This window comes from Aulonocara sp. 'chitande type north' Nkhata Bay, linkage group LG19 (genome assembly GCF_057382095.1).
Source record: "Aulonocara sp. 'chitande type north' Nkhata Bay isolate Kocher_YH1m ecotype deep benthic linkage group LG19, A_spYH_male_GT1.1, whole genome shotgun sequence".
Classification (NCBI taxonomy): domain Eukaryota; kingdom Metazoa; phylum Chordata; class Actinopteri; order Cichliformes; family Cichlidae; genus Aulonocara; species Aulonocara sp. 'chitande type north' Nkhata Bay.
Genome location: NC_141362.1, coordinates 6,858,751 through 6,872,876, shown reverse-complemented (window position 1 = coordinate 6,872,876; position 14,126 = coordinate 6,858,751). Strand labels below are relative to the sequence as shown.

The 14,126-nt window shown below is 40.8% G+C and overlaps 1 protein-coding gene across 1 annotated transcript in view; it reads right to left on the bottom strand.

Annotated features, from left to right (window-relative positions):
* The window catches only part of syne2b (spectrin repeat containing, nuclear envelope 2b), a 140,125-nt gene that overhangs the window by 56,853 nt on the left and 69,146 nt on the right, over window positions 1-14,126 (bottom strand). The window contains exons 62-78 of the mRNA XM_086274697.1: window positions 13,524-13,858; window positions 12,603-12,747; window positions 12,299-12,499; window positions 11,945-12,204; window positions 11,069-11,228; window positions 7,865-8,020; window positions 7,567-7,707; window positions 6,784-6,960; window positions 6,419-6,556; window positions 6,126-6,311; window positions 5,914-6,027; window positions 5,641-5,793; window positions 5,428-5,553; window positions 5,021-5,149; window positions 3,305-3,439; window positions 2,566-2,643; window positions 1,447-1,545 (exon numbers count right to left, since the gene is read on the bottom strand). Of these exons, the coding sequence (XP_086130823.1) occupies window positions 1,447-1,545; window positions 2,566-2,643; window positions 3,305-3,439; window positions 5,021-5,149; window positions 5,428-5,553; window positions 5,641-5,793; window positions 5,914-6,027; window positions 6,126-6,311; window positions 6,419-6,556; window positions 6,784-6,960; window positions 7,567-7,707; window positions 7,865-8,020; window positions 11,069-11,228; window positions 11,945-12,204; window positions 12,299-12,499; window positions 12,603-12,747; window positions 13,524-13,858 (2,733 nt within the window). The remainder of the gene's footprint in view (window positions 1-1,446; window positions 1,546-2,565; window positions 2,644-3,304; window positions 3,440-5,020; window positions 5,150-5,427; window positions 5,554-5,640; window positions 5,794-5,913; window positions 6,028-6,125; window positions 6,312-6,418; window positions 6,557-6,783; window positions 6,961-7,566; window positions 7,708-7,864; window positions 8,021-11,068; window positions 11,229-11,944; window positions 12,205-12,298; window positions 12,500-12,602; window positions 12,748-13,523; window positions 13,859-14,126) is intronic.

Sequence of the window (14,126 nt, the reverse complement as noted above, 5' to 3'; positions counted from 1 at the left end):
GACAAAGCAGGAATCATTATCCACACTGTCCTGCTGCAAGGCAGTGATCGAGTCAATCACATCTGTAAACAACACACCCCACTTTATGAGCTTATGGAAATACAAATGGCAGATGCACAGAAGCAACTAAAGAAATATTTATTTTATCACATATGCTCTGCATTTGCTGGTAAATCAGCCCAGATGGTAAATGAAAAGGTCAACAATCAAAAAGTTTTAACATTTTAAATCACCATTCCCTATAAGATACATTATAAAACATGGCTCACAAAATGTGTCTATTAATACACTTTGTTTCTGTTTTAATAAAACTAACCCATCAGAATAAAGGTCCATGCTAAGGCAAAGGCTTAATACAGACTGTTAAAAACATCCACCACACATACAAAATACCATCCGCCTACTTTCAGTTTTCTTGGGGGGTAAAACGGTAACCATCAGCAACCACTTCTCATTTGTAGCAGATGTAGTGCTGTGTCATCCTGAACCACGTGTCAGTGGTGTTGACTTGTCAAAGAATAAGCAGATTTCTCTGCAAGCTCAGTAATCCTTCGTCTAAACTCAGAAATAAACTTGAAAAGTACTTATTTGGCAAACCTCTGCTTTGGTTCTTTCCTGCACTTTAGTTTTTGCCATGCAGTAAGACATAATAAAGGATTCAAATGTAAACAATTTTAAGCAATCATCTGCCATGTAAATGCACTGTGAGACATGTCTAAAAGAACCCTAACATCAGGAGCTCTAGAACTGGTTCTAGAAGAAAAAGTGTCCTTGGTTTACTTCTACAAGAAGACAGGAGCTCTAAGTTTTGCTGTCAAAGAAAAACAGGAACAAACAGGACTCGTTCTACAACATTCTAGAGGAGAGGGGTACTCTAAATGATTTCAATGATAAGTAGGTGTTCTAGAGTTGTTTCTTGTAAAGGAGTCATTTGGTTCTACAAAGGCTTTACAAAACCACTATTTTGAGAAAAGCGAGACGCTACCGCTCGCTCAAAAAAAGAAATGACTCCCAATATGAGTACAACAGAAGGCAGTAAAGCGTCTGGTCTGGAGTAATGTGGGAGGTCAATCCAACACCTAGTGGCTCAGAAATAGAGGCTAGAATAGAAAAAGTTGGAGGAATCAATCTAGGGGACTATAGAGAAAGAATAGAAATCTTGATTCTAGAACTGTTTTCAAACTAGATCCAGAAAAAGGTGACAGATTTACGATGCTGCGTAGACGCTATTGCCAGCAAAGACATGAAAGGTCTATAAGTCTTCAAACAGTGGCCTCTAGGCTCGCTTTGAGGTGTGCTTGGAGATTTTGCACAGAAATGGTTCTAGGTTTAGATTGATGAGAAAAAAAAGATGCAGTTCTACAAGTTCTAGATCTAGGAGACTACACATTTCTGCTGTGACCCAGAGCTGGATTTGGAGACTTTTACGGTCGGCGATGTGTTTACCATACTCTCAGGCAGTGACTGAGTTGTGACTGCGCCCAGGGGTTTTGATAAAGCTTCAGATGAACTTGTTTCTGTGGTGTCAGTGGTGCCCTCAACATCCTGAAGAAATATGATCAGGGTTAGACGCTCACTCAGGTCAGTCAGTTAAATACATTGACCACTTAGTTCTACCATGTCACCAGATAAGATATCACACGGTTACTCATACACTCTGTTAAGGAACTATGTTACATAATGTTAGAGGATTTTTGATGTTATGTTATCTAGTACAACCCATTGTATTATGAAAAAGAAATGCAATGAGTCTGATTTATTTTCAATCCTTTTTGCCAATAAAACCTCAAATAAATAAAATCAATAAAACAATGTAATGCCGTCTTTGTTTTCTATACATATACTCACAAATGTATATATTATATACATAAAGGCTTAGTCATAAATTCATTACAAGTTTAAAAAAAATGTTAAAACTAAAACTAGAAAAAAATGTTGTTACACTGTAATTTTTGTGCCCACTTATTCAAACAATGACCAAAACGGTTTAGGAGTCCAAAATAAAAAATCTTTTAATAACTTACATGATGGCTTAAGATATTCTTGATTTTTATTATTTTCATTCTCTACCATATTTGATTAAAAACAGTATTGCATTTGCCCAAGAATACGTCCGTGTAGGTTCTCAGTTATAAAGGTCACGGCAGTCTCAAGAGCTTGAAAAAGAAGGACTTCTCATCCAAGAAGCTTCCTCAGTTCTAAAACCATAAGGTGGATCCCAGGTATTTAACCCCTGGTGGGAGTTATCACCACATGAGCTAACAAGTGGAAAAAGACATGGGTCATTACCACTACAGGTTTCCCAGGCGCCTTAACCCCCAATCCTCAACCTCCACTCACACCTTACTTAAGGTGACCTCAATACATCACACAATAGGCTGGGGCAAGGTCTCACAGTGATTTCACCTAAAACCCCTGGTGGTACTGACCCACACATGTTTTCATATCTTGGCCCATGTGATGATGCCTTCTTTTTTGGGCTCTTAAGATGTATCCATGAAATACTTATTAAATTCATTACTAATTCATCACTCAGTGGCTTCTCACTGATGAAAGTTTATTTACCTTTGTGTCTTCTGTAGGCTGTTCAGTGCTTTGTCCAGTGGCAGCTTCAGTCTCTTCTGAGGCAACAACCACAGGTTCCTGACACCACAATGACAAATGTTATAGCCTTCTATATAACCAAGCAGACCAAAATGTTAAGCTGCTGAAAATAAAAAACATTTTTGAGTAAAATGAATTCATTCATCTAAGGTAACACAGTATCCATCTGTAATACATCCATATGCGTGTTTGATACTGTCATATGGATCAACAAATCCAGTGTGCAGTAGGGTGGAAGAAGGAAAAGAAATAACTCAAATCTGCAGCAATAGCAGAGATGTATTAATGATCAGGAAGGAATTTAATATCATGAGTAGGGAGATGGTAGTAGGGATGAGGAGGGTGAGGGGACAGTGCCAGCGGTGGAGATCAGAGTGACCCAGCTCAAAGAATGGCAGCGACTATTCATACAGCTGTTACAAATGATGTCATTTGACTGGATTGGTGGGAATCGTGATGTCATGATCAGTCATTGGGTCTCAGGTGTGTTATCAGTTTTAAAAATTTCAAACTTTTCCTATAATTTGTTCCACAACTTGCGATGGAATTTATTATAGCAGATCCCGCCCACCTACACCATAAGCGGGTGACCTCGGGTCACAAAGAACTCCACCAGGAAAAGAACTGTTGAAAACGAGTGAAGGACAGAGGAAGAACAGAGATTTATTGATTTTCCACAGCAGCTCTCACTCATCTTTACCTCTGGTGAAGAGCCCAGGAAAACATCCCAGAGCCACCAATAAAAACCTCCTCCACCTTCTTCCACTCTCTGTTCCTCACTGCTTTTTTTTTCTGTGGCTTCTTCAGCCTGGAGCACGCCTTGATGCTTCCGCTGCTGACACGGAAACACGCTTACAGTATGTGTAGAGTGACACAAGTGGGGGTTAAAAATCTAGCCTGGCCAGTTTTGAGTTTTTATTGTTTCCAATATTTTCTTTGATATTAAGTAAAATTAACATTTTGTTTTTAATGGCCACTAACAAGTTATACAACAGTAGAAGACTTCTTAGATGTGCAAAATAGATCATGTGCTTCCCTGTAAAGCCTTAGATTGATATGACTCATAATGTTATATCTACTTGAAGCTTCTAGTAAATACACTGCTCAAAAAAATTGAACTGGAAAGGATCAGCCTACAGCTGGCTCAATTCAAACACGCCCTGAAAATCAAAGTAAAAGAATTTGTGTCAGGCTAGTCAAATGCTTTGTAGCAACTAGTTTTTTCATGGCCTTTGGATGCTTGTATGTATGCCTGACAACACTGGTGTATGCTCCCAAAAAGGCAACAGCTGGTTTCACCTCCCATAATGTCCCCGAGCTGTTCTGTATTCTCACCACATGAAGCTGGGCATTGTGGTGCACCAGGAGAAACCCAGGACTCACTCTACCAGTGTAGGGTCTGCCTAGCCTGTAGAGGTCTGTGTGTTCTTCCATGGATATGCCTCCCCAGACCATCACTGACCCATGCATAGCTGAATCGGTCATGCTGATCAATGTTACAAGCAGCATAATGTTCTCTGTGGCTTCTCCAGGACGTGGGCCCTCAGGCCATCCTCATGAAGTCTGTTCCTGATTTTTTGGTTACAGACACTCACACTAGTGACCTGCTGGAGATCATTTTGTAGCATGTGGTGCTGATGCAAGCTGCTCATGGGTTAAGGACTTTCTTTGTCCTTTTTTTCAGCTGTCCTAGAGTAACTGCCTGTCTCCTGGAAACTCCCCCATTCTCTTGAAACCGTGCTGGGAGTCACAGAAAACTTTCTCTGCAACTTAACTGACCAGATCAACATCCGAGAAGTATAACTGACCTGATTAAAAAGTGTCCATTTTTTTGAGCAGGTTACAATGCAGATAATTGAAGCAACATATTTACTTGAAGTATTTTACATATCTTGCCAACCTTCAATATTTATTGGGGTTTTTTTTTTATCATTTATTCAAATTATTTTCTCTAAGTTCAAACTAATCTTGTCAATAATTAAAATATCTTTCTGTTAATGAGTGCACAATTGTCCTAGTCTGAGAACTTGAAATGTCTTGAACACTCACACACACACACACACACACACACACACACACACACACACACACACATAACAAACAAAAAAAAAAAACATTTCTTGGTAAACATTAGTAATATTAAGCATGCACAGGAAGTTAAATGACACTTTGGGGATTTTATTTTTAATTTTTTACCAGTTTGTTAATAACACATGTAGGAACTACGCATGCGAGTACCAGGTATTGCACACTTTGTCCTGACACGCCCCAAAAGGCCAATCTGTTCAATTTCTTTGCTTTTTTATTTTTTGCAGGTGTTCTTGTATGCTGGTATGTGTCATAAAGAAGAGCTTTTTCAATGAACTTAATGAATTAACTTATAAGCTTCTTTTTTCTCTGTCCATGGTATTCTTACCTGGGTAATATCAGGTGTTGGGGCCTGCCTTTGTTCAGGTGAGGACTGCTCCACAGTCAGCAGTGTAGCTCCAGACCTCCGCAGTACATCCTCCTCAACACGAGCAATTCTGATCTGACCCTGCTCTTCCTTTTGAGAGAAAGCACACCGTACAGGTTCGCTTAAATTATGTTCCACATATGAAGTGTTTGGAATATCACATAATGACTGACACAATATAACTGAACTTTATCCTTCAACTACTGTCGCTGCCATTGTAAAATAACTTGCATTATAATAAAGAACTTAAATGACATTCACTTTTATTTTTTGTAGTTTTATACATATTATAATTCATGTAACAGTGATGTTTCATGATTTTTTTAACTTGTATTTACTTATTTATGTTATTTATAGACCAAGCTCACCTCAGCCTCCTCAGATGTAGCTTTTTCAGATGCAGATGTTTTGAGTTCAGTGGTCGTCTGTTGGGCCGCCTGAGCTTTGGCTTGTGTGGGAGTTGGAGGCTGCTGGATAAATAACGCAGGAACCTTCTACAAACAGAGTGAAGCAGAAAGTTCGCACCAATCTTCTTGTAGATAAAATATCTGAGCAGCTGACTGATGGATTAACTAACTGACCTTCTCCAATTCCAGCAGCAGAGTCTGGAGCTGGTCCACCACAGTAAAGACAGTCAGAGTTTCTTCAGCCTTCTCAGGAAGACAAAGGCCTGGCTTACATTTCTGGATCTCAGCTACTGTTCTCCTCATCGACTGGATCCTCTGCTCAACCGCCTGCACACATAGAAGAGGGTTGAGAAAAATAAGAAAACGATGACTTTTACATTTATCCTTTTGTACAATTTGGGCAATCACGTCACGCTAATCCAAATGAAAACAAAGAAACTAACAAACCTTTAAACTGTCCTCTCTGGGGCTGGGAAAACTCTCTGGAGAAGATAGCAAGTTCTTGATCTCTGCGACATCATTCTCCATCCGCTTGACTTCACTCTCAATCGCCTCCACCTCCTAGAGGTTAAGACATTATCAGTCTAGTCTGACAGTAGAGAGTACAGTCTAGATAATATCCACTGAAGAGTAAAACAAAGAAACCAATCGAATCTCACAGCGGCAGCATGCTCCAGCTGAGACAGAGGAGCTGTGAAGCTGTCCTGAACGTCGGCCACTTGGCGATCTGCTTCGACCAGCTGTTCCTGGAGAGCTGTGACATCACAAACCTGCGACATTTCCTTCAGGACCGAGCTGAAGCCCTGCAGTGTGTTTCTGATCTGGACTGAATCATCCAGGACCAACTGCATCCCCAAGAGACAGAAAGAGCATTTTTTGGTTAAAAATGAATCACCACAAAATGGTTTGCTGTGCTGTGGAAAGAGCTGTGCAGACAGCAGAGTGTACCGACCTGCAGGGCGTGAACGTGACTGCTCAAACATTTAGCTGTGGTGTAGGTGCAGGGAGCGGCAAGCCACGACTGAGCCTCGGACATCCAGCTCTTGGAGCTTTTGACCATCTCTTGATGTTCCTGAAGCCACGTTTGAATCTAAAGAGAAACAGAACGTTTAAATAGGGAAAAGCTTAGACATTTTTAAACTTATCAAAAGTATCACAGATGATAACAGAGACAGTAATGTGGAAGATTTAGGTTAAAAAGTCTGAGCTTGGTGATTCAAAGTCATTATATTTTTGGTGTTTGACACTAAGCAGACAAACCATACAGCAGGGCAGTGAGGAGTTAGACAGCTAACAGTTTTAGGAAGCTTTTCTCACCTTGCTGATCAGGGTGGTCCTCTGCTCTGCCTGTTTGGCCAGCTGGGAGTGAAGCTGCTGAACCTCCACTAGTCTTTCTGTGAGGATCAGCACCTCCTCAGGCTTCTCTAAGTCTTGCATGTCCACTTCCAGCGCTGCCAGACGCGAGTGCCACGCATCCAGCTCGTCCCAGGCACGCTGAGCACACACACAAGGGGAGATTTATAATATTTATTCACTGACACACAAGCTGATTAGCCAGCCCCCTTCAGAAAGTGTTTCCCTCACTCACAGTTGACTTGTGAAGCAAGTCCTCGCTAAAGAGTCATTTCTGTTTTTGCAATCTATATTTTACATGAAAAGATGCACATAATGCTACGAAAAGAAAGTGGAATTTGTTGGTGTATTTGAAAACAGAGTAGGAGGATGAAAGCAGCATGAAAACTGAAAATAGAAATAGATGTACGCTGACTGTATGTACGCAAAAAAAAAAAATCATAAAAAAGAAAACAAAACAAGACTCAGCCCAAACGGCTTGTGTTTTCTCAACAAAAGAGCAGCGAAGTGATCACACATGTAGAACATGACACACACACAAACACACACACACAGAAGGCAGCAAAGACGCATCCCAAACAGTAAAACTTACCACGGATCTTCTGGCCAGCAGAGGACAAATGTTATATTGGACATCCTGTTATGTTTTCCTCACCCTCTTACAATCTATTAAATAATGATTTATTGTATTCTACTCAACAAGCTGTAACAATGAACCAGACACCCTGTTTCCTCATCACTCCCCACCTTCTGAGTGATCTTTGCTTGAGTCACAGTGGGACTCCTCTGTTCCAGTCTCTTCTGAACAGATCTCAGGCCAGCCTCGATATCAGACATCCTCGCGCCCAACCTGTGAACAGGACCGCTCCTCTCTATCGCCTCTCCCACCTGATGGAACAGTCAGGAAAAAACATTATCAGCTAGACCTAAATGGATGTTGAATTTATTGTTTTGTTACAAACATCTGCCTATCAATAGATTATTGATCTCTTAAAGGATCAATACACTCCTCATCATTAAAATGTCCAAATTAAGCCTTTTTCACCTTTTCTTCTACTTGCTGCAGAGACTTAGTGATGTCCTGCATTTGGCTGTCAATCTCAACCGGGACCAAAGTGTACATATCTGAGTATTTCATCTTCAGGTTCTCCATGATACGGTGCAGCAAAGACTTCTGGGTACACAGCTGGCTGTAGAGCGCCTGAAACCACACAGATAGGCAGCCTTTTAAATAAAAGGGATTACAAAAGATATTAACAAATAAATAAATAACAAGAAAGAATAAGTGTTTTGAAGAGTCTGTTAGAAGAGAAAACTAATCATAACAACAGTAATATTGATGGATTTTCTTGATGACTCATCATAACCATAAACTATTTTGTTTGGGTCATTGTACTTAGCACCAAAGAGAGTTTCCTCTATCAAATAACACTTGTAAGCAGATGCTTTAAAAAATGCTGACACTTGACTCTCTAACCAACATCAGCAATTTCTTTTGCATAGATGTCTACAGTTTGGGGGTTTCATTTTATGCAGAGCAGAAATCTTATTTTGGCACAAAATATCAGTCTCATGTACAAGTCTCACTAAAGAAAGTCCTTCTTGTAAGCTTTTAGCTCCTTGTCAAGCCGTCCTCTCGCTGTGTCCTGCTGCGCTGCCGTCAAACACAGTCTGCCTCACTCCTTCATTTACAAAATACTTAAAAGTGAATTCATTTCACCTCACTATGATTCTACTGCACAATAAAAACAATATAAAGATCAGAAAAAAGTTAAAATATGACAAATAACACAGTGGAGACTACCTGGGTCTGAAAGCGTCCGATGGTCTACTATACGGGGAGGCGCATCTTGATATCACGATGGGAAACTGAGCTTCTGTGTGTGTGTGTGTGTGTGTGTGTGTGTGTGTGTGTGTGTGTGTGTGTGTGTGTGTGTGCATGCGTGTGTGTGTGTGTGTTAAACAAAGCAAGGGAGGAGGAGAGGGTATGCAAAGACAGTTTCTTTGCATGAGAGAACAGGAGATGAAGAGTGCGAATTGTGTGTGTGTCCTGTATAGCTATCTTTGTAAAAATCAAATAGTGTTTTATGGAATAATGAACATTTTTTAATTAAGAAGCCATCTGAGGTCATTCTAGATTTAAAACACATGAGGTCAATGTAGAACATTTAGAGATTTTAACAAAGAGAGACGACATAATTGCAAAACCTGTGTAATTTTGCAAAATTTACATTTGAGGAAATTTATAATTTTAATGGTCTCTGTCTTTAATAAAGATATTTAATGAACTCTATATATTTTAGAAAAGTGAGGATATTTTTATTCCTGCTTCTGACAAAGGGATGTTTGAAAAGTTAGCATTTGATTTTAGAGTGAGTTAGTTTTACACTGAGGTTAGCTAAAAGCTAAAATACATCAACATATGACAATGAGTGTCCTCACAAGTGCAACAGGAGAAATGTGTGTGTCTTTGTGTGTGCCCATGAAATGACTTGGCTACAACGGCCACCTGGAAGATCCACTTACAAGACAGAACAAAAGGTGTCTGGTACAAGAGCAGGATGAGGGTGGAGGGAGTGATGGGGGGGGGGGGACACTTGGATGACGGAAAGGGGGTCTTTCAGAAAATGTGTGTGTGTGTGTGTGTGTGTGTGTGTGTGTGTGTGTGTGTGTGTTTGAATAGAAAGCTGGAGTGGATGAGATGTTGGCCTCTGCTCAGGTTTCAGGACAAGGGGCAGAGTGATTCTGTGGGTTGGTGGGTTCATAGACACAAGCACCAAACAGCTTCTGGGTCTGAAGCCAAGCCAACGGTTAGATTGAAAGATTTAATATTTAGTGACACTTTTACTACACAGCCAACAAGCTGCTTCACTCTATATTCATTAAGGTTAGGGGTAGAAAAGCCCTGATGACTAATTCCTGGATTCATCAGCAAGGCTTTGGGAGAGTTCTGACCAAATCTGTGGTAAACATCCTTATAATATCTGCAAAGTAGTTCCTACCAGCTGTCATAGAAAAAAGTATTTAAACTTCTGGGATATTGATCTATTCACTTAAGCAGTGAAGGGGGTTGTTAATCAATTTTCAACTGCTTTGTTGTTCACCACCACATTTTGTTTGAGCGGCTGAACAATTTGGTGGGTGTATCTAGATCTGCTTTGGAGTGATTGTCATCATATCTTTCTGAACAAGTCTTTTGGTGGCTGTTTCTAAATACCAGTGCTCATCCTGTCCTCTTAGCTGTGGTGTGCCACAAGGTTCTGTATTGGGGCCCTTATTGTTTCTATTACATCTACTCTAAGCACCTCGGCCAGGTTGCTCTATTATTTTTTTCACTTTGAATTTTGGGTGTCTTTGAATATAACCCTCTGTAGGTTCATAATTTTTATTTTCATCAAATCACGTGGCATCCTTCAGTTCCTGACACATTGTCCAGTATAGATATCCAGCATGATTTTTTCCCCCATTGAGATTTTATGTGTTTTCAAATTGTTCCTTTAATCTTTTAATTTCTTTGAGCAGTGTATAAGCATCACTCTCAGTGTTTAGTTGTTGTCATGCTGTTGAGTGTAACTTTTCTAACTGAGAGCAAAGACAAGTGCATCATTATAAAAATAGCTATGATGTTACACTGAGTACAAATGCATCATTGTGTTTCATTTCAGATGATGAAACTGTCCTGTCTCATTAGAGGCTGATTATTTCCACTCCAGTGGCTGGGATGGAGCGAGAAACTGTGAGCACACTGATGTGTTTTTAGATTAGAGGATTACAAAGTGGGACCTCGATATACCCAGAGGTCCTTCAGTGAACCAGAGGAATGGCTTGCCTAATTAGAAACACTTAAATTTCACTAGTGTTTTCTTTTCTCTACAAAGGTTTAATTCGCAGTTGGGGATGATTTCCTCATCTCCAAAATTCTTTTGGGGAGGAATATAACTGCATTTCCAGCTCATGGTGGATTTTAGTCATCGACATGCAAAACTTATGGTATCATTGAAAAATTAAGACAGATCTAGGCTATGTAACCTTACAAGGTTCAATGACTGGCATGACCATTCACAAAAACTACTCTGTCAGAAAATGAATGACATTTTGTGTGCCCTTGTGAAAAAATTAATGGCAAGTCGTGTTATCACACTTAATGTATTGAAATGTAAAGCAAGTTTTAGAAGGAACTTCAAGGAACTCCACAAAACCGTGTGCAGGTGTGATGTAACTCTGAAAAACAAGAACTCAAGAGTCTCACCTGCAGCTCCTGTGTGCTGCTGCTCTGCTCCATCTCTGTCAGAAGAGATGCAGCAGCCTTCAGCCAAACCCGGATACCCTGCAGCTCCTCTCGCACCTTTTCTCTGTCCTCCAGCTCCTGCCTAGCTGCCTGCAAACCCTCCCTGCTTCTCTGCTTCACACTGTGAAAACACACAAACATCCAGCCATTTAAACAGAAGCTAAGCAACTTTACGGCTGCTTACCTAACATCCATAAGAAAATGACTGAATACAACATGACTATTGAATACAACATATGGGTCCTAATGCCAAGTGTAAGCTGGGAAGACCTTATACACCAATCGCCTTCTATGACTAACCTACTTAAAGCTGACTGCTTAACCAGGACTTATGGGTAACTTAGTCTCTGTGTGCCTAAAGAACAGAGATCATAATGAACATGGCTCATTTATGCATATGAAAGAGGAGAGCAATGAAAGTTTGTCAGGAAAAGTATCAATGCCTTCTTAATACTACAAAACTCCTCTTCTTTCTCAAGCATACTGCATCACTAAACACACATGTGTCTTGTAGGACGGAGAAAGTCCTCCTTTTTAGAAACATCACACTGCTCTTCTTTTATTACAGATGGATTATACACGAGACCACACATTGTCCAGAGCCACAATGATAGCTTTAAGTCAGGTCTTTCAGCCTTTGTGTGGTGAATGTTCCAGGATTAAATGGATCTGATTTTGCTGCTGGAGTCAAAAGATTATTTTGGTGGTTGTAATTACCTGCACAGTTATGCATGTTGGTAGAACTTGGACTGTAGTTTCATTTAGAGTACATCAAAACATAAAGGGAGTAAAAACTTGCAAACAGAATAATGAGTTGCACATCAAACAATATCTCACTTGTCATATCGGCCCTGCATTGCTTGCAGCTGCTGACAGAGTTGAATAGGAGGAGCCTGCTCCAGGTGGGCAGGGACACCCAGCAGCCTGGCAGTGCGCAGTTCCAGTGCAGACAGCGCTCTGTGTTCACAGTCCAGCCTGTCCTGGTACTGTTCCCAGGACTGCAGCACGTCCTGAAGCTCCTCGGTAGATGCCTTCACCTTGGAGCTGTCAGGAAGCTCTGCCTCCACTCCCTGCAGTAACACAGAGGCCTTCTCCACCTGAGAGGAAGAACCCAACAAAATTGGCCATTTATAATTAGGGTTAGCTAAGCATGCTCAAAAATGCTCAAAACACATGTCGATGTAAACTTACGCTGTCTGAGATATCACTCCATTCTCTGATTCTCTGTTTGCTACGAGTTGTCAGCTCCTGTGTGCAGTGACGTAGTCTTAATACCCATCTCCAGATACAAGTCATGGCGGTCTCCCTGCTTCCGCGACAGCCCTGCTCTGAACACCACTCCTGCAGCTCTTCCAGACGTCTCAGGAGGGCCTCCATCTCCTCTGCAAGTGCCTGATTAGGGGTATCAGTAAAAATGAATTCTGTTTCTGTGTGGAAATTTTCAACTTTTATCCACAAAAGCATTAAAGTTTTTTCAGAGGAGGTTTATACTCACTCTAAGATTTGCCTCCTGGTCAGTGCAGTCAGTGAGACAGGTGACCTTCTGAGTGATGAGCTGTAAGAGTCTGTTCGCTGTACTCTTCACGCTCTGCATGATTTCTTCTTTGCACTTGATGTAATTTCTGTGCTGCTCTGCACACCTGAAAGACAAATATGTTGATCTTTTAGTGTCAGATTTAAAATAAGGGCTCACATTCACAAAGGCTCTGCAGCTTAATGCCATTTGCAGGTCTTGTAGTTTCTATCGTGCAATGACTGTTTAGTAAATGTAGTAAAATGGTGTTTGAAACATGCTAAATAGCTAAACAAGAAAAACAAATATTTCCAATGCAGCGAGTGAAGTTTTTTTTTTTTTTGATAAATAACTGTTACTTGTGGGCACCAGTTTAGCTCAATGGGTGAACAGGAAGAAGTTGACAACTGTTGGTGTGATCATTCGTAAATGGAAGAAATATAAATGATCATCAGTGTCCCTCAGTCTGGAGCTCCGTGCAACATCTTGTCTCGTGAAATGAGGATGATCATGAGAAGGATGGTGGATAAGCTCAAAACTAAAGGGAAGGAGCTTGTTAACGATCTGAAAGCAGATGGACCAGTCACCAAGAACACCACTGGTAACCCGTTACACTGTAATGGACTGAAATCTTGTGGCACCTGCAAGGTCCCCTTGCTCAAGAAGCCACACGCACAGGTCTGTCTTAAGTTTGCCAGTGAACAGCTAAACGATCAGAGAGTGCTTGGGAGAAAGTGCCGTGGTCAGATGAAACCAAAAGTATTTGGCATTTTAGCAAAACTAATAAGAAGAAAGATAACTATCATTATTTCTTTGTTTTATCTTTGCATGTGCAATCACACACTTCTACCAAAAAAAGCTTTTCAGGAAGATAAATCTGACTTTTAGGACTGAACTGAGTACCTGCTGAGACACTCCAACTTCACATGGCCCTTTGCCTGGAGAGTGGACATCATCACCAGGAGTTGGCTCAGAATACTCTCTTGGAGCTGCTCCACCTTCAGTGGGGACAGGTATGGATGCAGAGCAGTCTGGTCTTGGAGCTGTTCTACATGAATTTGAAATTGCTGCTGGAGTGAGGCCAAAGCCTGCTGGGTCTCCTCGACTCTGTCACCGCAGACCCCAGCAGAGCCCTGAGGTGGCAGCATAGACACCTCAATATCCCTCAGGAACTGTACAGCCTGTTTAACAGAACAGGTGTAGCTTCTCAGTGACTCCCTGGCCTGAGTGATGTTCTCCTAAAACAATAGGAAAACAAACAACACATTTTTTCAGATTGGCAGGTTCACTCCATAGTGTAGATTTTTTTTAAACCATCTGCGTAATTCCTTTGCTTTGTATTTTGCTTTTGTGGTTTGTTCTATCAAACTGAACTTTAAAACTGTGAAAAAGAACACATTGTTTGTATAGACTATATTCAAAATGACAAGACTGAAAGGGTGTTTGCTCCATACTGCTCTACCAAATATGGTGTAGTATTGCTGATGCTCTCTAAGTTTGAAATTG